Source organism: Zootoca vivipara, chromosome 7 (genome assembly GCF_965207765.1).
Source record: "Zootoca vivipara chromosome 7, rZooViv2.hap1.1, whole genome shotgun sequence".
Taxonomy (NCBI): Eukaryota; Metazoa; Chordata; class Lepidosauria; order Squamata; family Lacertidae; genus Zootoca; species Zootoca vivipara.
Genome location: NC_142590.1, coordinates 91,279,306 through 91,304,642, shown reverse-complemented (window position 1 = coordinate 91,304,642; position 25,337 = coordinate 91,279,306). Strand labels below are relative to the sequence as shown.

Below are 25,337 nucleotides of genomic sequence, written 5' to 3'. Positions count from 1 at the left end.
ACCACCTGTTTTTAAAAGAATAGACTCATGCTTCAGAAAACCCAAATGTTCCCTTTCAGAACAAAAATTGCACCCACCACCTAGGGGTGTGGGCTGACTTGGTTTCGGTTACAAAACCCTGCAAAGTACATTGCCCAATTTATGGTGCAGCATACATCCTCGGGAAGAACACCAGGATAGCTTGACTTCTTTCCAAGCAGATCCAAATTCCCCTATCACCCCACTCCCGCAAATCCACCTTCCCAGCTGCATTATGTTCTCATTATGGAGATTTTGGATCCCTCAAAGTCTTCTACACAGTTTGTCCCCAGCAACCAGCTTCAACCTATAGACAGAGGTTCTTTCAACGTGATCTATCTCTCCCCCCTCCCTCCCCCCCAAAACTTGTATAGTTCTTCCATAACAATCCTTCAGCAAAAAGGTATTTTGAAGGTTAAACATTTGTAATACCAGCTAGACCTCTTGACTAATAGGGGAAATCTTTAGATGAACAAGCAACCACCGTGTTTGGCCCTCGTTCTTAGTGATAAAAAGGAAGCATAATGCAATAGTCTGATGTCGTGAAAGGGGCCAACCATCTTTGTAAAACCAGGAAGCACATAAAACATGACATTTACCCACCTAATGCTGTTAAAATTGAGGAAGTCCCTAAAGACTGAAGCCTAAGGGAAAGATTAAGAAACTTCAAACAGCGCGGATTTATGTTGCAGGCAAAAGGGGGAGACACAATAAATATCACAAGGTGCACTTTGGAAAGGGGGGCGGGAATTTAAGCACCATGGATCCAGGGCAGGGAAGATTTCAATACTCTGCTCCAACCCCTGCCACTCGGCTCCAGATCAAGACCCAGACCTTAGAGGGCTGAAAAGATTGTGGTGCCCACCCCACATATATGTAATTCGAATTAAAAAAATACTAAACCGCAAAATAATTTTTATTTTTTTGAAATGGCACAAAGCTCACAGGTATGCTGAAGTGCGCGTCCAAACATGTCCTTTGCAATACAGGACCGGATCTGATCTCCTCGCATTATTTCAATCTATGTTAGTAGGGTGCCCCCTGCCCAGCTGGGGGGGGGGGGGGATAAGCGTAAAAAGAGAGGATAAAAATGCGGGGAGGGGTGTAAGGAAGACTAACAAACCCCTGATTTTCCCCAGGATGGCTAATTGCATGGGCGTAGCCAAGGGGGCGGCAGGGGGGCAACTGCGCCCCTAGATCAATAGAAATACTTAACTGACCAATCACGTCGGTTCTGCCCCCCAAAAACCCCCAAAAGTCCTGTCCCATCAGTGCCAGATTTACATACTGTATAAGCAAAACAAGCTATAGCTTACTTTAAAAGGGGAAAAACCTGGATGTACATTTCCAAAATACTGTATAAGATAAAAAAACAAATAAAATAAAGCCTATACACAGCAACAGTGTTTAGTGTTGTGTAGGCTCCTATTTGTTATGTGCAAATGGCTTTAGGGCCATAAATTACCATATAGCATATATTCAACACAAAAACAGCTGGACATATAAAGGACCCTATTACCTTCAGTAGCTTAGGGTCTCATCCAACCTAAATCCGGCCCTGATCACCGCATTTATTTTTGGCGACTCTGCTTTGTGAGACCTAACCACGTGTTTACTCTGCCCATTGGGCGATCCAGCCCCGATGCCACAGAGCTACGATTCTTTCCAGAGTGGTCTCTAACAACCATCAGTCCCTCTTCCCAAAAGGATCAGCAGAAGAAAGTTTCGGCAGCCGAAAGCGACCCGCCTGCCCCTCCTGGGGGACAAGGGCCGGGGCTCTCCCCGAGCCCCCGTACGAAGGAATTCCCCCTGGCCCTTCCGCCCACCCGGTTCCCTCAGGACGAGTGGAAACCGGTTCCGGGGCTGCTGATCCCCGGTCCAGATCGAGCCGCAGCTGCTTCCGCGCCCCGCTTCCTCCTTTGCCGACTTTTCTGCTGCCTCATCGTGACTCAGCCAAAAAAAATTATGAACCAGCCCAGGAAAAGCGCTTGCCCACGTGCGCGTGTGAGTCATCCGGAGGGGACGCTTCCATTGGGGACAAGCGGGGGGAACGGACGTCGGGATCCTGCGGGGATCCCGGCTCTCTTGCAAGCCCGGCATCGGGGATCGGGTTCACAAGGCGTTCTGAAGCCCAAGCAAGTGGAGGGTGGGGGGTGTCTGTGGCTCCTCCTCCTGCTCTTCCTCTTATTTTTTTTCTCTCTCTCTCCCACCCCCACGGCCCAGCGGTGGTGAGATCCGGTGCAAGCCCTCCGGACGGCGTTATAAGAAGCCCCGGGATGTGGGGAGTGAGATCGCGAGCTTGGAGGGAGCTGCTGGGGGTGGATCTGGGAAGGCGGAGGCGGTGCTGCGGGGCCGAAAACGTCGCCAACATGGCGAGCGAAGGGCGCAGCATCCATTCGGACAACATCGCCGCGGTCCACGAGGTGCCCATGAAGGTGATCATCCGACCCATCCCTCCCGCCTTGGAGGAAGGCAAGGTGGAGAGCCTCATGAGGGCCATCCAGGTACGGCTTCAGGCAAAAAGCACACAAGGAGAGAGACTCAGGGGTCAACCTGATCTTCGCACTTGTCGTAGTGCCGGATTTACGTATAAGCTAAACAAGCTATACGCTTAGGGCAAGCATAGGCAAACCCGGCCCTCCAGATGTTTTGGAACTACAACTCCCATGATCCCTAGCTAACAGGACCAGTGGTCAGGGATGATGGGAATTGTAGTCCCAAAACATCTGGAGGGGCGAGTTTGCCTTTGCCTGACTTAGGGCCCCACTCTCTTGGGGGGAGATTTAAAGGGAAAAAACAACTGGATGTACATTTCCGAAATATAAGATAAGCTGAAACAATTACTTTTGATAAAATAGATATTTTATTATGTGCAAGTGGCTTTAGATACCATATAGCATATATTCAAGCATATATACCATATAGCATATATTCAAGACTCAGTCGGGAGAGCATGAGACTCTTAATCTCAGAGACTACTGCCATGCTCTCTACGTGGGGCTACCTTTGAAGGTGACCCGGAAACTACAACTAATCCAGAATGCGGCAGCTAAACTGGTGACTGGAAGCAGCTGCTAGGACCATATAACTCTGGTCCTGAAAGACCTACATTGGCTCCCAGTGCGTCTCTGAGCACAATTCAAAGTGTTGGTGCTGATCTTTAAAGCCCTAAATGGCCTCGGTCCAGTATACCTGAAGGAGCGTCTACACCCCCATCGTTCAGCCCAGACACTGAGGTCCGGCTCTGAGGGCCTTCTGGCAGTTTCCTCCCTGTGAGAAGTGAAGTTACAGGCAGAGGGCCTTCTTGGTGGTGGCGCCCACCCTGTGGAACGCCCTCCCATCAGATGTCGGAGAAATAAACAACTCTGACTTTTAAAAGACATCTGAAGGCAGTCCTGTTAAGGGAAGTTTTTAATGTTCGATCTTTTATCGTGTTTTAAAGTTCTTCAGAAGCATCACTGTCTCTAGATGGGGAGGCAGATCAAAGCCACCATGGCTAGTAGTAGCTATGATAGCTATCTCCTTCGTGAATTTGTGTAACCCTTTTCCAAAGCCATTTTGATTTGTGGTCGTCACTGCCTCTTGTGGGAGTGAGTTCCGTAGTTTAACTTTGCACTGCGTGGAAAAGTGCTTCCTTTAATCAGTCGTGAATCTTCTAATGTTCAGCTTCATTAGAGGCCCATTGGGTCTGAGGTGATTTAAGGGCAGAACCATGCCATTTCAGAGCACATTTAAAGCACTGCTCCAAAATCCCCCGGGAATTGTAGTTTGTTCATGGTGCCTGGGAATTCATAGAATCATAGAGTTGGAAGAGACCACAAGGGCCATCCAGTCCAACCCCCTGCCGAGCAGGAAACACCATCAAAGCATTCTTGACATATGCCTGTCAAGCCTCTGCTTAAAGACCCCCAAAGAAGGAGACGCCACCACACTCCTTGGCAGCAAATTCCACTGCCGAACAGCTCTTACTGTCAGGAAGTTCTTCCTAATGTTTAGGTGGAATCTTCTTTCTTGAAGTTTGAATCCATTGCTCCGTGTCCGCTTCTCTGGAGCAGCAGAAAACAACCTTTCTCCCTCCTCCTTTTATATATTTGAACATGGCTATCATATCACCCCTTAACCTTCTCTTCTCCAGGCTAAACATTGTAGTTCTGGGAGGTGGAAACAACAGTATGGGGGTTGGATCTACCCTAAGACAGCTTCCTTTTAAAAAAAATATTTACCTTATTTATGAATCACCTTTTTCTCCATCTCTCGCCCTCCGATTCCTAGGAAGAAGCTGACCGTGTGCCCCCGATAGATGTTCTCTGGGTCAAAGGCCGAGAAGGGGGCGACTACTTCTACTCATTTGGAGGGTGTCACCGTTACGCGGCCTACAAGCGCCTGGGCAAAGAGACCATCCCAGCTAAAATAATCCGCTCCACCATCAGCGACTTGCGCACTTACCTGGGTTCCTCCCTGCCTGATTTGCGGTAGGGATGCTCTTGGGACCTAGTGGTCTTCGCAAGGCTGCGATGCTGTGAGCTTCACAGGCAGAACCACCAATGCTTCTGAATACCAGGAGGGGAGAGTTGCTCTTGTGTTCGAATCCTGCTTGCGGGTTTCCCACAGGCGTCTGGTTGGCCCCTGTGAGAACAGGATTCTGGACTAGGTGGGCCATCGGCCTCATCCAGCCACGCTCTTCTTAGTACGGTCCTCAAGGAGATGCGCTTTGCTCTCAGGATGGCAGGCTTCCGATAAGGAGACTGTTGAATCGCAGGCACTGTTTTTTTACTTCAGGGAATTTCTCCTCTTTATCCATCTGGCTTTTGTATCTTTTTAAAAAATGTGGTTTTTTTTATATCGTAAAACACTTTTTATGGACTTTTCACAATAGGCTTCAAAAAGATTGAAAAGAAGCATATAAACAAATAAAGGAAAATGTCTCAGAAGTGATTTTTTTTTTTTAAATTGCTTAATTCTGTTTTAAAAGTTGCCGCCTTGAGGGTCTCTTGACTGGGAGATGGGATCGAGATGCGTAACTTATGTGAAAAGATTTTGCCCACCCTGTCAGGCCTTGTTGCTCCCATTAGGAGTTTAGCAGGGAAAGAAGGGGGTGGTATAACCATGGAGGCTTTTATCATTTATTTTTATTACGTTTATATTTCACCCTTCCTCCAAGGAGCCAAAGCTTATGCGCATGGATTCACTACTCCTCTCCATTTTGTGCTTTTACAACAGGCGCCCCCAAACTTGGCTCTCCAGACTACAATTCCCATCATCCCTGACCACTGGTCCTGTTAGCTAGGGATGATGGGAGTTGTAGTCCCAAAATATCTGGAGGACCGAGTTTGGGGGTGCCTGCTTTACAACAACCCTGTGAGGTAGGTTAGGCTGTGAGGCAGCGACTGGCCCAAGGTCACCCAGTGAGCTTTGAACCCTAGTTTGCCAGGCCACTCTAACCACTACACAACACTACATCCCTGGCTATAGGCTTACCTGCTGGCAACCCATGTTGGCTGCTCCATGGGATTGTGGGAAATTCAAAATGGAGAGCAGCTTTCCAGCACTGCTACTTCTGCCGCTATCAGAAAACCGCATGGACTAGGCAGGCAGAGGGGCAGAGTTCAGGCACCAGTGGACCCTCCCAGTGTGTTTGGGCCCTGGCAACTTCCAGGTGTTGCTTCCACACCTGGCTTCATTGCCCTGCCCTGCCTTGGCTTACTGGCTAAATCAGGCATCCCCAAACTGCGGCCCTCCAGATGTTTTGGCCTACAACTCCCATGATCCCTAGCTAACAGGACCAGTGGTCAGGGAAGATGGGAATTGTAGTCCAAAACATCTGGAGGGCCGAAGTTTGGGGATGCCTGGGCTAAATCTATTCCTGCTCCCGAGATTGGCCTGTTCTGCAATCTTGCTAGCTCCTATTCAGAAGCGGCAGGAAGCAAAATAACTCCTGCACAAATCAAAGCTGTGCATTCCCGCATTTGTGAAAACTCGTACCTTTTAGTGTCGAGTTTAATTTATCCTTTGGAACTCCCTGCTTATTGACATCAGGCTTCACTGCTCTTTTTGGCACCTGCAAAAAACAAGATTTTTTAGACCAGGCTTCATAGATAATTAAAAAGCTGGTGTAAGTTTTCATCTCTGTTTTGTTCATTTTAACAATTAGAAAGTTTTAGATTCTTACTCATTTTTGGTATCAATAATTTTATCATCTTTTTTTGTAAACTGCTTTGAGGGTTGTTGTTTTTACAATCAAACAGTATATAAATTCTCTGAAATAATACATTTAAAGTACACGTCCCCAAAGAATCCTGGGAACTGTAGCTTACCCTCCATTGCCCAGCACCCTTAAACTACAATTCCCAGAATTATTTTGGGTGGGAGAGAAATGTGCTTTAAATGTGCATAGACAGTCTGACCCTTAGAATTGCATTGTTTTTGGGTGTTCATGTACATGCTTTTATCTCCAGTGGTAAAATGTTTCCCCATTTCCTGATCAATGTATGAATTAATATGAGCAGACCATATGGAATGGCCTTTGCTGTACAGTATATGAGAGTCTTTGATGTGGAAGAAGTGCCTCCCTTAAGAGCGCCAGCAGATGGCGCCAGTATCCTGAAATTATGGGATTGCTCTCCGAATTCTGTCTTGATCTCAGCAACGCACTTGGACAGTTTGCATTGAAAAGGGAGATCAACATGCTCTCTGATGCAACAGGAAGCCAGGGAGGGGGTGGGGAGTTTCTCCGTACGAAACTGCCTTGTTTCGAATCTTAAAGGCCGAGCCAAAACTCAGCCGCCACCCCATTTCCCTACCCCGTTTGTGCATGGTGGGAGATGGCAGAGAGTGGGAGCTTATTGGCGATGGTTTGCGGCAGCAAGGGGCATCGCTAAGCAAAAGTACGTCCTCACACAGCACATAATTAAACTATGGCACTCGCTTCCACAGTATGGATTTAAGAGGATGGGACAATCATAGAATTGTAGACTAGATGGATGAGACCCCATCTAGCCCAACCTCCGGTAAAGGTAAAGGTACCCCTGACCATTAGGTCCAGTCGCGGACGACTCTGGGGTTGCAGCGCTCATCTCGCTTTGCTGGCTGAGGGAGCCGGCGTACAGCTTCCAGGTCACGTGGCCAGCATGACAAAGCCGCTTCTGGCGAACCAGAGCAGCACATGGAAACACTGTTTACCTTCCCGCCGGAGCGGTTGTTGTTTAGTCGTGTCCAATTCTTTGTGACCCCATGGACCATAGCACGCCAGGCACTCCTGTCTTCCACTGCCTCCCGCAGTTTGGTCAATCTCATGTTCGTAGCTTCGAGAACACTGTCCAACCATCTCGTCCTCTGTCGTCCCCTTCTCCTAGTGCCCTCCACCTTTCCCAACATCAGGGTCTTTTCCAGGGAGTCTTCTCTTCTCACGAGGTGGCCAAAGTATTGGAGCCACAGCTTCACGATCTGTCCTTTCAGTGACCATATTTATCTACTTGCACTTGACGTGCTTTCGAACTGCTAGGTTGGCAGGAGCTGGGACTGAGCAACGGGAGCTCACTCCGTCGTTCGATTGGAACCGCCGACCTTCTGATCAGCAAGCCCTAGGCTCTGTGCTTTAACCCACAGCGCCACCCGCATCAATGAAAAATGGCCATCCAACCTCTGCTTAAAAACCTCCAATGAAGGAGGGTCCACTGTCAAATGGCTCTTGCTGTCAGAATGTTTTTCCGTAGAATGTATCAATCAATAAATAAACTTTATTTGCATAGCCAACAACCATAGCAACAAAATACATGCAATATAGAATTAAAAACAACAAGGATAAAAAGATCATATGACTATGGTTGTTGTTTAAAAGGTAGCCCTTAGTCTCATTGCACCCTCGATAAATCTGGCAACTTTTGTTGTTCTCAGGTCATTTTGATCTGATAGAAGAAAGAACAACGTGGCCTCAGTTGGGCGGCCTGGGATAGTTAGAAGTAGGGGTGTCATGAGATCGAGCCGCAAGTCTTTGTAGAGAGGACATGACAGAAGGATGTGAGCCACTGTTTCTGTGTTGCCGGTTCCACAGGGACAGAGTCGTTTTTCTGCTGGAATCTTTTGAAATCTGCCCTCGAGTACGGCGGAGGGCAGCACATCCAATCTGGCTAGTGTAAAAGCACGTCTGAATTTTGAGATGGTTAGTTTATCGCTTCTTGGCCTTTTGGCTAAGATCAAGTGTAGTATCTGTTCTTATCAATTTAATGTTTTTCCGTATGTTTAGTCAGAATCTCCTTTCTTGTGACTTGAAGCCATTGGTTCAGTTCTTAACCTCTGGAGCAGCAGAAAACAAGCTTGCTCCATCTTCCATGTGACAGCCCTTGAGAATATTTGAAGGTGGCTATCACATCTCCTCCAGTCTCCTCTTTCCCAGGCTAAGCATACCCAGTTCCCTCAGCTGTTCATCAGAAGTCTTGGTTTCCACACCCCTGATTATCTTGCTTGCCTCCCTCTGCACACGTTCCGACTTGTCAATATCCTCCTTAAATTGTGGTGCCCAGAATTGTTCAAAGGCAGCGATGCTTCTGAATGCCAGCTGCAGAGGCACTTGGGCTCAAGATTCTGTTTGGGAGTTTCCCACAAGGCATCTGGTTGGCCATTGTGAGAAGAAGGATGCTGGTCTCGATCCATTGGCCTGATCCTGCAGGCTTGGCATTCCCTGGGAAGAGGGATCGATTGCTGAACAACTCTTGAGATTGTAGCTCCATGTGGGGTCTTCCAGCGGCACTCAACGCCCTTAATCAACTACAGTTCCCAGCATCCTTTGGGGGAAGCCATGACTGTTAAAGCGGTATCACTGTGTTTTAAATATATAGTGAAAATGTAAATAATATATAGTTTATATAAATATATAGCGGAGATGTGCCCTCTGGAGGCAGCTTTGCAGATTACTCGTGGACCAGGCTACCCAGCCAAGCAGAAGAGTTACCTCTCTTATTTGGGTCAATTCTCTTGCAAACGTTCAATGTGTGGCTAATATCGCCCACCTGGATCTCTAACCTCTCTCGATCTGGGATTGATATATTTTGATGAGCATGGGCTGGATAGCTGGATAGCTATGCTCTGCCTCCAGAGTCGGAGGCAGCTGTGCTTCTGAATACCAGCTGCTGGGAACCACAGGAGGGGAGAGGGCTGCTTTAATCTTGCAGGTTTCCCACAGATGTCTGGCTGGCCACTTTGAGAACAGGATGCTGGACCAGGTGGAACATTGGCCTGATCCAGCAGGCTCTTCTTACATTCATTTCTCAGCTCTGGCTGGTTCTTGGAGCTACGATTCCCAGGAGGCACCGTGTCAAAGAGCATGTGTGCAGGCAGTGGCGTAGCGTGAGGGGGGCACAGGGGTGATTGCCCTGGCTGCAAGATTGTTAGGTGCACAAAATTTCAACACCTGGTGCTGCCCCGATACAGCTGCTTCCATCGCTGGGCTCCATTAAAAGCAGCTTCTCCCTGGAAACCAGGAAGTGACCTCCCCAGGCAATGGAACGACTCTTTTTTCCTTATCCCTCCTGCTGCAATCTCCTGGGTGATGTGGGCACTGTTAGGCAGTTGAATGTGCATGCATACTTCATCTGTTTCCCTCCTGCCACGCAGCCCCAGGAGCTGGCAACCCATGCTACGCCACTGCGTGCAGGCACCAACATTTTACAAGCCAGGGGAGAACTCTTGGAAAGAAGTGAGCTTTCACCCAAAATACTGGTTGCCATTGCTGGAAACCAAATGCAGGCCTTTCCAGAGCCCTAGATCAGGAGTTGGCTTTTTTTTTTTTTTTTTAGCCGTGGGACAGTCCACTGTCCCTCAGACCTTGTGGCAGGCCAGAGAAGTGGCACTGGGGGAGGGGGGAGCTGAAAGAAGAGGTGAGGGGAACAAGAAGTTCTCCTCCCCACCCCCCCAGCCCCAGCCGCTGCGCATATCTTCCCAGGGGCTGCCGCTGCCGCTGTTGTTTCTCGTGGGTAGAGGCAGAGGGAGGTCATACGCTCCTCTCTCTGGCCCACAGGAGCACCAGAGCGGTGGCGGCAGAGAGAAGATGAGTGGTGAAAAGGGCTGGCTCTGGAGAGCGGCTGCTTAAAGTGGCGCACAGCCAGCTCAGCCCAGCCCCCTTCCTCCTCTAGCCAGGGCAAGGAGAAGCCAGGAGGAGGGAGGGAGGAGGCGCCACCGTGGTGTGTATGACGGAGAGGGGGAAATGGAATGGCACAGGGGGAAAATGGTGCAGCCTGAACTAACAGAATCCCCACGCCGATCCACGGACAGTCCACGGGCCAGATCCTGAAGGCAGGTGGGCCTGATCCGGCCCCCCGAGGGCCTTAGTTTTCCGACCCCTGCCCTAGATGCAGCATGCCTTCCCTTGCGTTATGAATGAATGAATGAAATATGAACTAGAACCATAGGAGGAAACAAAGGAATCCTTTTGCAACGAATGAATGAATGCAACGCAAGAGCTGTTAGAGATGAAGGATCCTGCTAGGCGGGAGCCACGTGCTTCAGGAGAGAAAGCCATTTCCTTAGGAGGTCACCGCGGGGCGGAAGAGAAGGAGGTGAGACTGGATGGCTCCTTCCCTTGAGCAGGAGAGAGAGACCGCTGGCTTCCCCGCGCAGCATCAAAGCCTCCCTCCGGCCCGCAGGAAACATTGCGAGGGCTCGTGGAGGCAAAGACCCTGGGCATCGGCTCCCCTGGAGGATTATAAATTTTGCCCGAAGAATTGTGGCGTGCCAAAAAGCTTCCTCTTGCAAAGATCCGGGGGGGGGGGTTGTTGGTTTGCGAAAGGAACCACTTGCGAAGGAGTTATCTCAACAGAGACCCCTGTCTCTGTCTTACTGGTCACACCCACCCCTCCAGCGAAAACAGGGGGGCACTGTCGTCAGCAAGGGGGAAACAGCAGCTTCCAGAGCCTTAGAGGCAAGCCTTTGAGCTCTTATTATCTGGAAGTGCCGGGGGTTTGGGCATCTGTCCAGCAAAAAAGGAGGAGGAGGATGAATGGGGGATTCTTTTCGGGTGTGCGGACAGAGCGTTTCTGCCCCGGCTCTTCAGCTGGAAAGCTTCCCAAAGTGTGCCATTGATGAAGCAATCTAAACGCCTTACGACACGAAAGGGGAAAGGGTAGGGGAAGGAAGAGGGGGCAAAGCAAATTCAATCTAGTAAATGAAATAATCCCAGGAGAAGGCAACAAGGAGACAAGTTTCCCTGTGATCAGACGTGCGCTGGTGCCAGGCGTGCATTTGCGCCCTCCTCAACCTCACAGTGGTTTAACATTCAATCCCTCTTCCCAGGGAACTCTGGGAATTGTAGCTCTGGGAGGGGGAAAGGGGTCCCCTAAGTAAGAGCTCTCGACACCCATAACAAACTACAGCTCCCATAATCCTTTGGGGGAAGCCACGACTCTGCAAAGTGGTATAATAGGGCTTTGAATCTATGGCGTGAATGTACCCGGAGCTCTTCCTTTCTCTGAGTCATATGGCTTGGCATTGCGGTCAGGCAAGCGGCTCTGGGTGTCCACAGGGAGGAAGGGAGGGAAGGGACGGCATTATTTATCTCTGTTTGCTCTGTTGATGTTCCCTCTCTGCCCACCTGTTTCCCTGCATGACCTGCAACTGGACTCCTCTCGCAACACAGGCTGACAAACGGCCTCAGCTAACTCCAATCCATTTGTTCCAGGAGAGGAACAAAGGCCCTTTGTGGGATCCGCTCTCTTTTCTTAATCTTGCGTGGCTCACCGGCATCCCTGGGTCCGGAACTCGGAGAGACTTCCTCGAAAGACAGCCGTGTAATGCCTTCCAGGTTTCCTCCGCTGGGTCCTCAGATGGGCTGGACCAACGATCTGTGATTCAGCCCTTAGCCAAGCAGAGGGGAGAGCTCTGCTTCTCTGGCAGGTGTGGAAAAATGGAGGTGAACTGGAGGGGTGGTCTCTCTCTCTCTCTCTCTCCAACAGGAATGTCAGCAGTACAGAAGGCGCAACCTTTCTGCGCCCCTACCTTGCCCAGGCAGCGGAGGCTAGGGGCATGTTCTGCAGCCCTGGCATGCTGATTTTCCATACTAGGTTGAGAATCTTGCTATGATTCCCGTTTGAGGAAAGGTTGCCACGTTTGGGAGTTTTTATTTTACAGGAAAGCTGAGTAAGAGGCAGCGTGATCAAAGTTTGCAAAATTATAGATATGGCACAGAGAGAAAGCAAATATAGAGAAAAGTTTCTCTCCCTCTCTCCCAACAATAGAACTCATGGGCAGCCCATGAAGCTGAATGTTGGAAGATTCAGGACTGATAAAAAGAATGTGCTTCTCCACGCAGCACATGGTTAAACTACGGAACTCCCTCCCACAGGATACGGTGATAGCCACTGACTTACATGGCTTCAGAAGGGGATTGGGGGAATTAATGGAGAGTCAGTGGAGGACTTTGGGCTTTAAAATTTCAATGGTGCTTTAGGCGGAGCCGGATTTAGCTTTGATGAGGCCCTAAGCTACTAAAGGTAATGGGGCCCTTTATATGTCCAGCTGTCCTTTGTCAACAACAAATTGTCACAGTCTTTTGTGTTGAATATATGCTATATGGTAATTTGTGGACCTAATAGGTATCTAAAGCCATTTGCACATAACAAAATATGTATTTTATCAAAGTAATTGTTGAACTGAAATACAATGGAGAAGAAGTACTGTACATTAATAGTGAAATAATCATCAAGCTCTAACTAAAAATGATTTTTTATCCATAACAAACTTAATAATGCAAACACATTGGAAATAACAAAAGTTCCTTCAGAAACACAATTTACCAAGACTCATAATCTAGTCTCTGGAAACTTGCTATAACATGAAATAATAATAGGTGTAAATATATGGTGCAATCTATGAATAGTTATAAATAGCAGCATGTAGGCACCCTATATATAGAAATGAGCAAACGAGGGATATTTTAGGGAGCCGGCTAGCAGGCGGGGCCCATTACTTACATCATAGGAGCCTACACAACACAAAACACGGTTGCTGTATGTAGGTTTCATTTTATTTGTTTTTATCTTATATTTTAGAAATGTACATCCTGGTTTTTTCATTTAATTTTTTTGGGACCCCCCAAGAGAGTGGGGCCCTGAGCTATAGCTTGTTTAGCTTATACGTAAATCCAGCACTGGCCTTATGCAACACCAAAAGTCCTGCTCTTATGCTCAGATTCCTGTGTGTTGCTTTTCCACAGGCATCTCAATGGCCACCGTGAGAACAGGTCCCTGGGCCTGATCCAGCAGGCTTGACTTAGGCCCGTACGCTTATGCTAGGATTCCCTCTATTTCCAAACCTCGGGCTTGTGAGAGCCGTTCCTTATGTCATCACATGCTCTGACCGCAGCTCCCATCCACACTTGGCTGGGAGAGGCTGTTCCATCAGACGCCGTCTTGCGGGTTTTCGATATTCATTTGGCTGTAAATGGCTCTGAAATTAAGTGACAGACGAACAGCAACTTTTAATATGGTTATAAAAAGGAGATATTGTTGCAAACAGGTGCCCGCAGGTGTCAGGTGTTCAAAGAGATGTTCAGAGATGAAAGTTTCCGCCCTCCCACAGAGCAATCCGGTATGAGTGCGAGTCTGCTGCTCCTTTCAGAGTTTCTTAGCTGAGATCCAGTTTCCAGTTGAGGAATGAAAATGGGGGGGGGGGAGCAGGCGCAGAGCTGAGTTACGTTTTATATGTCACAGGTGTGTGTTTTGCAGCAACACCAATAGTCTGGGTAAGAATGGCTCCAGCAACCGCAGGCGTCTCTGGAGGGGGGAAAGAGCAGCAGCACAGCCCCCTCCCCAGCACCCGGTATTTCCCTTGCACCGAGACGGCAACTCATCTGCGTGGGCTGGAAATGAGACATGTTAATCACCGCAACCACTGCGCTCGCAAACATGTGCACAGACACTGCTATCCCCTGGGGGCCCCCCAGACCAAGAGCAAAGGGTTAAGCCTCATACTCTCCAGTTTCATCTCCCCGATCCCTGTTCTCAGCAAGCAAATATTTCAGGTTATTTCGCGCATCAAGGGGAAGATTGTCTTTCTTCTTCGCCGATCACTTGTGGCCAGGTAAGATTGTCTTCCATAAACACGGTTTTAACAATGAGTCCGTAAATGACTGTGGAGGCCAATTCTGGATCCACACGTCCTTCCACAGTGGGGACATTGGTTTCCGGGTGGGAGTTGATCACGGTGTGGATTTGCCAAGCGTGCCTTCCTCTTAGCACGTTTCTCCCTTGCGTCCTGAGTTCGAGTGTCTTCAAAGCCCACAACACCTTTCGTAAAGGCTGTTCTCCAACTGGAGCGCTCGCAGGCCAGTTGTCAGTGTTTATACTACTTTTTTTAGATTAGATTTTTAGAGAGAGTCTTTAAACCTCTTTGGTTGACCACCAGCATTACGCTTTCCATTTTTAAGTTCGGAATAGAGTAGTTGCTTTGGAAGACGATCATCAGGCATCCGCACAACATGACCAGTCCAACGAAGTTGATGTTGAAGAATCGTGCAGAATATCTCCGGTACAGTCCATGGCACCTCCAAAAAGGCCCAGGGAAGGAGTCGTGATCTCAGACCCTGGAAAGCCATTGCTGCCAGCCAGTGTAGACAGTACAGAGCCCAATGGACCAGTGGGCCTGACTCAGTTTAAGCCAACTTCCCGCGTTCCTAATTCTCTTCATGCTTGGTGGGCCAAAGCTCATGAAAAGAGCAGCTTGTTTGGGTGGCTTTAGGAGAAGAATTGGAGAAATTAATGGAGGAGTGGGCTCCTAGCCGCAATGGCACCTCATTTAGACAACTTCAGTCGGAGGCAGCAATGCTTCTGAATCCCAGTTGCTGGAAACCACAGCAGGAGGGGAGAGGGGTCTTGGGTTCGAGTCCTGCTTGTGGGTTTCCTATTGGGGCATCTGGTTGGCCACTGTGAGAACAGGATGCTGGACTAGATGGTCCAGTGGCCTGATGCAGCAGGATCTTATTACGTTCGTTGCTGCGCTAGGTCGACCAACTTGGCTTAAGGCAGGTTTCCCATAGCAGGTTTCCTTTCACTGCTAAGAGAACAGAGAGGAGTCACAGTTGTTCCACCTGTCCAGCAGGGCTCATCTAATAAATAAATAAATATAAATAAATAAATATGCCCCGCCCATCTGGGTTTCCCCAGCCACTCTGGGCGGCTTCCAACAAAATATTTAAAAAGACAATAAAACATTATCTGAAGTTCCAACCCTTTCCTTAAACAAAAAACCAAAAAAAACACATTTATCGTTTTCAATTTTACAACAATGAAACAAATTACGTTACAGTGGTACCTCTACTTACGAATTTAATGCGTTCCGAACACACATTTGTAAGTAGAAAAAAGTATCTGAAGTAGTGTGCATGCACACAAAAGCTCATACCAAAATAAAAACTTAGTTGGTCTTTAAGGTGCTACTGAAGGAATTTTTTTTATTTTAGAAAAAAATTGTAAGTCGAATCCCATAGGAATGCATTGGGAGAAAAAAGTCGAAGCAACCCTATCTAAAAATTCGTAAGTAGAAAAAATCCTATCTAAACTGCATCCAAGATGGCGGATGGAGCTCCATTCGTAAGTAGAAACATTCGTAAGTAGAGTTATTCATAAGTAGAGGTACCACTGTATTTAATTTCACATCTATGATATCGACTTCCCCTCCTTCCATGATTCATTATAATTTCCCCCTTTCTACAGCATATTCCAAGTACTCCTTTTTCATTCTTTTTCTATCATATTTCATTTATTCCTCCCTCCCCGTTTCAATTAATCTAATCCTGATAACGTTCAAAGTTGTTTACAATGATTTTTCATATATTCCACCAATTTCTCCCACTCTTTCTTTAAAAAAAACCTTCCTTCTCCTGGTCTCGAATTCTGCTTGTTAATTCAGCCATTTCCATGGTCCATCAGTTTCGTCTACCGCTCCTCCTTTGTTGGAACTAAACCTTCCTCCCGCTTCTGAGCATAACTTCTGGCACTTTCCAAAACCATCGCACCTTACAAAACCTCCACTGCCCACCGTCCTCTTCTCCATAAGAGGAAATGAAGGGCATGGCTCAGGACCTTGGTGCAATAACTCTCTCCCAGCACCTGGGATTCAGAATCTCTCTCTCTCTCTCTCATATGGGGAATGATGCTAAACAGTTAGGAATCTCAGCTTGTATTCTAAACCATTGTCCCACAGATAAGCTGGACTGACTTATCTACAGGCTTGAAAAGAATTATATCTAACTGTTGGAGATGCAATAGGGACAATGGTTCTCTAAAACCTATGTTTTTTCATTGTCCTCTATTGAAAGGTTTTTGACAGAAGCCATAAGCAGAACTGTACAGAACGACCTTCAATATCAAATTCAATGATATTTGGAATCCATTCTTACAAATACTGCAACAGGTTAAGATATGGTGAAGTACTATAACAACTTTGTAAAGTAAAAATAAAAAATGCTTGAAAAGAATCATGGCATTCTGGCTTCCGTGACCTTTTTCATGTTAAGACAAACCAGCATTGTTTACTGCAAACAATGCAATTTATGCTGCTGTAATAGATGGCTAGGGACCCAGGTGGCGCTGTGGGTTAAACCACTGAGCCTAGGGCTTGCTGATCAGAAGGTCGGCGGTTCGAATCCCTGCGACGGGGTGAGCTCCCGTTGCTCGGTCCCAGCTCCTGCCAACCTAGCAGTTTGAAAGCACGTCAAAATGCAAGTAGATAAATAGGAACCGCTACAGCGGGAAGGTAAACGGCGTTTCCGTGTGCTGCTCTGGTTTGCCAGAAGCGGCTTTGTCATGCTGGCCACATGACCTGGAAGCTATACGCTGGCTCCCTCGGCCAATAATGCGAGATGAGCCCGCAATCCCAGAGTCGGTCACGACTGGACCTAACGGTCAGGGGTCCCTTTACCTTTACCTAATAGATGGCTACTAGATAAAGGAGATGGTTTTGTCCCCCTCTTTCATTGGCCACACACAATTCCAGCCAGAAGTTCTGCTTCGAGAGTCTTCACATTCCTAGGGACTAGAAACTTGATTTCTTTTGAATAATGTTGCTAAACAAAAGCAGAAATGACACAGCGGTTGAATTCTGTGCACATGTGCAGAACACACACAGACTTGATGGTAAGTGTTGCCTAAGCTGGAACGGGGAAGGCTCCCTTCTTTTGGAAAAAAACACACCCTGGCAAATGACGTAGCCCCCACCCTCTCCGGCGTAACTCGGCATGAAGAGTTGTAGGGCCCTGCTGGAAGAGGTCTTGCCCCCACTGCGGTGTTAATATCTGACACCGGCCATCAAAGGCTTTGCGGAGGGAGACCCCAAAGGGCACAGGGAGCCTTGTAAAGGAGGCCACCGTGCTGGGGGGAACCTTGCTCCCGAGAAGGGAGAGGGCCCTTTAACAAAGGATCGAGGAGGTCAGGCTGGCAGAATCCTGGTGGCCACATGTGTCCGACGTTTAACACGGCCCAGGTCTGGAATCCATTTGCCTCGGCTGCAGGAGAGGTAATGGTACCCCAGGGAGATGGGGAAAGCGGCTCAGAACATCCCTCCCATCTGCTCCCTGTTTATTTACTTACACTTAAGGATCACCTCCTGGATAAAAGGTCCCTGTGGGGGGGGTGCAAAGTGCTCGAGGGGGGTGTCATTGTCCCATGTTGACACTGCAGAGACCCCCTTCTCCAGGTTTTCAAGCTACTGTTTGCATATCTGATTCCACCGGCTGCCCAACTTTTGGCAACGGGGAGCCGGCTCTGGAGGGTGCAAGACGGCTGTCCGAAGGGCAACGTTGCGCCCAGAGATGCGCCCATATGGCACAGGAACATAAGGGGAGTCCAGAAGTCGAATCGGTAATGATTCACTGGGGAAAAGACCTTGGATATAATGTACATCTTTCTTTTCTTTTTTTGAAAAAAATATTTTTTATTAGTTTTACATTATGTAACATCCTATCCTCTTATTTTATCTCTTTGGCTCAACTGAGCCTATCGACTTCCCTCCCTCCCGCCTGATGGTTTACAGAATTAAACTTTGCATCTTTACATTTCACCTCATTTCCTATCCTTGTTATATCATTACCTAAAATATTAAGAAGGGGACGACAGAGGGCGAGATGGTTGGACAGTGTTCTCGAAGCTACGAACATGAGTTTGACCAAACTGCGGGAGGCAGTGGAACACAGGAGTGCCTGACGTGCTCTGGTCCATGGGGTCACGAAGAGTCGGACACGACTAAACGACTAAACAACAACAACAAAATATTAAATGACTCAACCTGAATAGGTAGCAATTTCATCTTACAAATCTTCAGATAACCCTGCTAGTGGTGTTAATTGCTTACAGTTGTCTTTCAAATATAGCATGAATTTATTCCAGTCTTTTTGGAATGCTTGGTCTCGCTGGTTCCGGGTTCTTCCCGTCATTTTCACTAGTTCTACAAAGTCCATCAACTTCATCTGCTATTCTTCTTTTCTTCATAACTCCTGTTGTTTCCATCTTTGCGCTAACAACATTCTGGCTGCAGTTGTTGCATATAAGAACCATTTTTTTTATCTTGACTTGGTATTTCTCTACCCACTATACCCAATAAGAAAGCTTCTGGGTTTTGTTTGTTTTTAACAAAAGTGTTTTTAAACATTTTCTTTAACACATTATACATCATTTCCCAGAAAGCTTTTATCTCTTTACATGTCCACCACATATGGTAAAAAAATACCCTCCTTTTCCTTAACATTTCCAGCATTGGTACCTAGTTACCAATTACTTCCCCTGTGTTTTCATTATTTATTTCCCAAAAGTTATACACCGCTTGATTGTTTTTTTAAAAAGTAAATAAATCTCTGAGCATTTGACAAAAAAGATAAAACGATAAAATTATCCATGAGAAATGAACGAGAATAAGAAAAATTAACAACAATAATTTAAAGACTTCTTAAGGCTTTCAGAAATTTAAATTTAAATAGACTAGAAACCAGGCAGAGGGCCTTCTCAGTAGTGGCGCCCTCCCTGTGGAATGCCCTCCCATCAGATGTCAAGGAAATAAACAACTACAGTACCTGACTTTTAGAAAACATCTGAAGGCAGCCCTGTTTAGGGAAGTTTTTATGAACTGATGTTTTTATCATGTTTTTAATATTCTGTTGGCAGCCAGATGGGTGGGATATTATTATTATTATTATTATTATTATTATTATTATTATTATTATTATTAAAACAGATGGAAAATCTCATTAACTTTCTAAAAATGACTGCCGGCGTTGGCCTGATTTCAATAGGCAGGGAGTTCCTAAGTGTAGATGTTGCTACAACAAAATGAATTCAAGATTGGGGGGGGAATGAGAAACAAGGGAATTGAAATTGACTGGTGGAGCCATCGCTACATATTCTCACAAGTTTTCTACGGGATTGGGGCAGCTCCTGTGTTTAAAGATGCAGAAATGCGGCCCCATCGCATCTTCCAAAGAGGTTCGTGGGGAGAGGTTGTGCCCTGCAATTGCCTGCAAAGTGACACTCTGTCCCCCCACGATCTCTGCTGGCCTCTTCCCCTTCAGATGGCACCCACATGCTCGATGGCAGCTGCACCTGAGTACACAGAAGTAGCTTATCCGTCAGCCGGCTGTCATGAACCTCGTGCCCCTTCCTTGCTTAGCCAAGCCTCAGCCCAGTAGGACGTCGGTGCTTGAGAGACAACTTAGCAAACAAGCATGGAGAGAGGGAGGGGAGGAACAGTGGCTTGAAATGGAGAGACCAACCTTAATGTATGCTTGTAAAACATGGACCACTTATAAACGCCATCTCCAACTCCTTGAAAGATTCCATCAACGGTGTCTCCGAAAAATTTTACACATCGCTTGGGAAGACAGGCGAACTAATATCAGTGTACTGGAAGAAGCAAAGATTACCAGTGTTGAAGCAATGATTCTTCAACTTCAACTTCGTTGGACTGATCCTGTTGTGCGGATGCCTGATGATCGTCTTCCAAAGCAACTATTCTGTTCCAAACTTTAAAATGGAAAGTGTAATGCTGGTGGTCAACAAAAGAGGTTTAAAGACTGTCTCAAGGCATATTTTTTAAAAAATGTAGTATAAACACCAACAATTGGGAAACACTGGCCTGTGAGCGCTCCTGTTGGAGAACAGCCTTTACCAAAGGTGTCGTGGGCTTTGAAGAAACTCGATCTCAGGACGCAAGGGAGAAACGTACTAAGAGGAAGGCACGCTTGGCAAATCCACACCGTGATCAACTCCTGCCCAGGAACCAATGTCCCCACTGTGGAAGGACGTGTGGATCCAGAACTGGCCTCCACAGTCATTTACGGACTCATTGTTCAAACCGTGTTTATGGAAGACAATCTTACTCGGCTATGAGTGATCACCAAAGAAGAAAAAGATTTGGACAGAGCAGGGCAGAGGTGGGGGACTTAATGCTCGAATCACATGGAGCTTCAGAGTCTTGGCCTGTAAAGCATGAGACTCTCAGTCTCAGGTTCGTGGGTTCGAGCCCCACATTGGTCAAACATTTCCTGCATTGAGGGGGTTGGATTTCCCCAAATAGGACTGTCCTCAGATGTCTACAAAAAATTATATAGTTGTTCAACTCTTTGACATCTGCCAGGAGGGCATTCCACAAAGCCACTCCCCATTTCTACACAGCTGTCAGGGTTTTAAGCAATTGCCTCAATGCAACATGCCCCTCGAAGTACTTGCCTGAGGGTCAATTCTGCAAAAAAGAATCCAAATTGTTGCAAAATGTCAGTGTGAATTCTGCACAGGGAAATTTTGCATTCTTTAAAAGCTCCTTGCTGTAAATGTTGGGAAAGTTAAGCCCTGGCAAGCATTTTATAGAAAGGCAAGATAACTGTGCAGAGAATGAATGAATGAATGGTCGTGTGTGTGTGTGTGTGTGTGTGTGACTGCAACAAAGGGACCCTGTGCCCACAGGAGAGAATTGTGGTTCTGGCAGCATGCTGGCTCAAGAGTGTAGAAACTCCTTGGAGCCTGACCATTTGCTGCTGGGAGTTTGGGAGGGTGCTTTCTCCCCCCTTTTTTATTATTTACTGGTAGCCAATTGAAGCGTGCATGCACACAAAAGCTCATACAAAAATAAAAACTTAGTTGGTCTTCAAGGTGCTACTGAAGGAATTTTTTTATTTTACCTCTCGCAAAGTTTGAGGAGCTAAAAAAGACAAAGTGTGTTGCGTGCCACTTGGAAGGTTCATCTGGGACACTCAAACACATCTGCTGGTGGGTTGGTGCCCGAGGACCAAATGAAACATTTGCCACTGAATCTACTGAACATCTAAAAAGCGGCAAAGAGAGGGCAGACTGTGGAGAGGAGAACCAGCGGAATGAGGAAGGATGTTCGAACCCTTCCTTGTCCACCACCTTCTCCCCAGCCAAGGTACCCAGATACACAATTGCAGGAATGAAGGGGGAAATTACCTGGGGAAGAGAGCATAAGGGAGAAGAGGGCAGACAGGATTAAGTACTCCATCAATGTGTTTTGTTTTGTTTTATGATTTGAACTCAGGGTGGTGTCCATATGTCTCCCCACTGCTCATTTAATCTCCACAACAACCCTGTGAAGTAGGTTAGGCTGAGAGGCAGAGACTGGCCCAAGGTCACACCTAGTAAAGGACCCCTGGGCAGTTAAGTCCAGTCAAAGGCGACTATGGGGTTGGGCTGCTCATCTCGCTTTCAGGCCGTGGGAGACGGTGTTTGTCCGCAGACAGCTTTCCAGGTCATGTGGCCAGCAGGACTAAACTGCTTCTGGCACAACAGGACACCGTGACGGAAACCAGGGTGCACGGAAACACCGTTTACCTTCCTGCCACAGCAGTACCTATTTATCTGCTTGCACTTGTATGCTTTCGAACTGCTAGGTTGGCAGGAGCTGGGGCAGAACAATGGGAACACATCCTGTTGTGGGGATTCGAACTGCTGACCTTCTAATTGGCAAGCCCAAGAGGCTCAGTGGTTTAGACCATAGCGCCACCCGGGTCATCACACTTAGTAAGCTTCATTACCAAGTGGGGGATTTGAACCCTGGTCTCCCAGCTCCTGGGATGCAGGTGGCGCTGTGGGTTAAACCACAGAGCCTAGGGCTTGCTGATCAGAAGGTCAGCGGTTCGAATCCCTGTGACGGGGTGAGCTCCCGTTGCTCAGTCCCAGCTCCTGCCAACCTAGCAGTTCGAAAGCATGTCAAAGTGCAAGTAGATAAATAGGTACCGCTCCAAGCGGGAAGGTAAATGGCATTTCCGTGCGCTACTCTGGTTCGCCAGAAAGCAGCTTAGTCACATGACCTGGAAGCTGTATGCCGGCTCCCTCGGCCAATAAGTCGAGATGAGCGCTCCAACCACAGAGTCGGTCACGACTGGACCAAATGGTATGGGGTCCCTTTACCTTTACTCCCAGCTCCTAGTCCAGCACTCTAACCACTACACCATATTGGCTCTCTAACAAGCAATCATAATGATACAAGATATAAAGATGATGCAAGACAATTTGTGCAAGGCATTCTTTGCCCCTGCTAATCTGCTGCCTTGGCAAAAAAGAAAGGAACAGGGTCTTCTGTACTGATGAGGAAATGTTTGAAGTCCATGATCTCATGCATGGGCTTCATTTTGCTCTGCTGAACATAGCAACAACTCTCATCATCACCATCATCATTTTATTCGTATGCTGCCCTTCCATAGTTAAAACAATGCTCAAGGCGGATCACAACATGATAAGATTTACATAATTACCAACGTAACAAAAGTCATAAGCAATAAATAAAATACATCAAAAAGTACACATCCAAATAGAAAACAATTTCCACATAAATCATAAAATCTAAAACTAAGAATAAAGCCTTAATATCAATCACAATTACAATCAATAAAAAATAAAAGCAATTAAAAAAACAAAAATGGAGCCCTCTCTGCCCAGATGGAAGGAGGCAGGCAAAATGTGCTGAAAAATGTGGAGCGCTCAACCTTTGGCTCCCTGTAGTCCCCTGGCTTCCCCCAGCCAGAACCCCCATCTCTTTTGCACACACACATACACACACACACACACACACACACACACACACACATGCAAACACCACAGCAGGTCTTTAGCTCTGCTTTTTTGGGAATGGTTCTAAGCACAGAGAAAAGAGGATGGCTGTTCACTCTCCCATTAAGTCATGCAGAGAGGGAAGCAAAGGGGAGAAGTCCTTAACCCCCGACCAGCTCCAGGCCAGCCTGATTTGCCTTGCCGAACGCAAACGCCTGCAAGCTGGTCCTCTCCCCGCTGGTCATCCCGAGGTGTCCACTTTGCAAACCGCAGGGCGGACGGCACTTTCCAGTGGTGCCTGGCTGAACGTTTTTGCAAAGGCAATGGGCCTTGAACGCACCATGTGCAGATATAAGCAGGGAAAGGGCTAATAGCTGAGCACCAGCCTCCCCCCCCCCCGTAATTCCAAGGTCTAAAATTATCTCCTTATCTGCACCACTTGTTTGCCATGGGTAGAAAGCTGTCTCTCCCCCTCCTCATGCCCCACAAATCTTCCAACTGTGATAAAAATGGCATGAAACAAAGAGAGACCTTGCAGAAACAGGCCAGAGTCTCCATAGATGTGGGATTTCAGGTACTGCAAATACAGAGGGGTGAATATGTCTTTTTCATCTTCTCTTTTTCTAACCTTAAATTTTCAGTTCCCTACATTTCCACATCAGTCTGAGATGTTTTTTAAAAAGAAAATTGCTCCTCACAAAAGTCCACCTGTATTTTAGCCCCAGTTTCTCTGCATGGACATAATTTGTGTGCAGTTTTGCAACGTACACAATTTATCACAAAGCCATTTCCCCTGAAATAATGCATTTGTGTGTTATATACTGTATGCATCTTTCTATGGACCCTTTAACCCCCCCCCCCTATGCATTTTTGTTGTCCTAATGGACATTGCGGAGCCCTGTGTCCAGTTCTGGACACCACAGTTTAAAAGGGATATTCTGGATAGCTCTGTTGGTTAGAGCGTGGTGATGATATCGCCAAGGTCGCAGGTTCAATCCCATTTGGGATAGCTGCACATTCTCTGCTTTGCAGAGGGTTGGACTAGATGATCCTCAGTTTCCCTCCCAACTCTCCAGTTCTGTGATTACTCAGCTGGAGAACTACCTTGCAAAATTCAGAGAAGGGCAAATTTCGAAGGACGGCTCTTGCAACTGGTTTGCTTCTAAATGCAAATTCCATCAAATTTCTCTATCACCCCAAAGTGTAAATAGGCCTTTTGAATTCTGTAAGAAGCCTGTCTTCTCTTTCGGATCAGCAGCGATGAGCGGTGTAGAAATACATTTCTTCAGGAGGTAGATGGCTTCCCCCCCTTCTGTGTGCACGTGTATTTTCCAGCTTTGGGGTGGGGAGGGATACAGTAAATCCTTTCCTTGCAAGGGAGACAAGGCCTCCAAATCCACTCGGGGTTCACCGGATCCATTCCAGCCTGAGCAGACAAGTGACCCACCGGCTGGGGTTTACCTCTGCTTCCGAGAGGTCAAAGGATCTCCTTCGGCTTCCCCACAGAGGGAGGGTTTGCTTCCTGAGACATTGAATTATGGCCAGAGAGAGTTCCTTTCCTGTCTGCTCCCCTTTACTAGAGATATTTACTCCTCTCTCTCTCACTCTTGCTTTCTCACCTCCAGGCTCTTCCCCCCAAGACTCCCCCACTGGAGTGCCTTGGGCCAAGGCAACCAGCCAACAAAAGCTCCTGGCCATTTCCTTCCTCCGAGGCCGGCAACATGGGACATGGGACACTGTGACCTGGAAGAGGCTGCTGCTTGGAAATTCGGGGCTCTCTTGGAGATGGGCAACATTTCGTGCAGCTTAAGTGGCAGCAGGAGAGCAAAAAATGCAAAATTTATTAATTCATTAATTAAGGAATAGAGTGGCGATCTGCATGCATCTGCTCATACACCATTGTAAGATGAAAAATTGCAAGCCTTCTCTAATCCTCATTCCCAAAAAGCACAGTTATTTCATCATGTGGCTAGATAGCAACTTGGCTCATCATCATCATCATCATCATATTATATTATTATTATTATTATTATTATTATTATTATTATTATTATTATTGAAATGTCACACTTTGCATGTGTTCATGCATGCTGTGTTGCCGCCATTCCCCTCTGGCTGTGCTTCTGCACTATTAGCAGGGTGCTTTAAAAAAAAAAAAACTTAACCGAGGGAAAATTGCTTTATTATCATAATTTTTAAGGTTCCCTGTCATCACTTTAAAAATATCCATATAAAGTTGCACCACATAGATAACAGGAAATTAAACAATTTGGTCTAGCACATTAT

The 25,337-nt window shown here is 47.1% G+C and overlaps 1 protein-coding gene and 1 pseudogene across 1 annotated transcript; both read left to right on the top strand.

Moving 5' to 3' along the window:
• Positions 1–2,019: 2,019 nt before the first annotated feature.
• On the top strand, positions 2,020–4,949 carry SRXN1 (sulfiredoxin 1). The gene is made up of 2 exons (XM_035123292.3): positions 2,020–2,522; positions 4,291–4,949. Exons 1-2 carry the CDS (start codon positions 2,295–2,297, stop codon positions 4,492–4,494), a joined length of 432 nt encoding a protein of 143 aa, XP_034979183.2. The 5' UTR covers positions 2,020–2,294; the 3' UTR covers positions 4,495–4,949.
• Positions 4,950–8,184: 3,235 nt separating this feature from the next.
• LOC118089568 (U2 spliceosomal RNA) lies at positions 8,185–8,391 on the top strand (annotated as a pseudogene).
• Positions 8,392–25,337: the final 16,946 nt, after the last annotated feature.

Bases quoted from the DNA above. Each gene is read 5' to 3' on its own strand.
- SRXN1 (XM_035123292.3), top strand. From the start codon at position 2,295: ATGTGGGGAGTGAGATCGCGAGCTTGGAGGGAGCTGCTGGGGGTGGAT. The intron at 2,523-4,290 runs GTACGGCTTCAG...TCCGATTCCTAG, and splicing joins GCCTCATGAGGGCCATCCAG to GAAGAAGCTGACCGTGTGCC.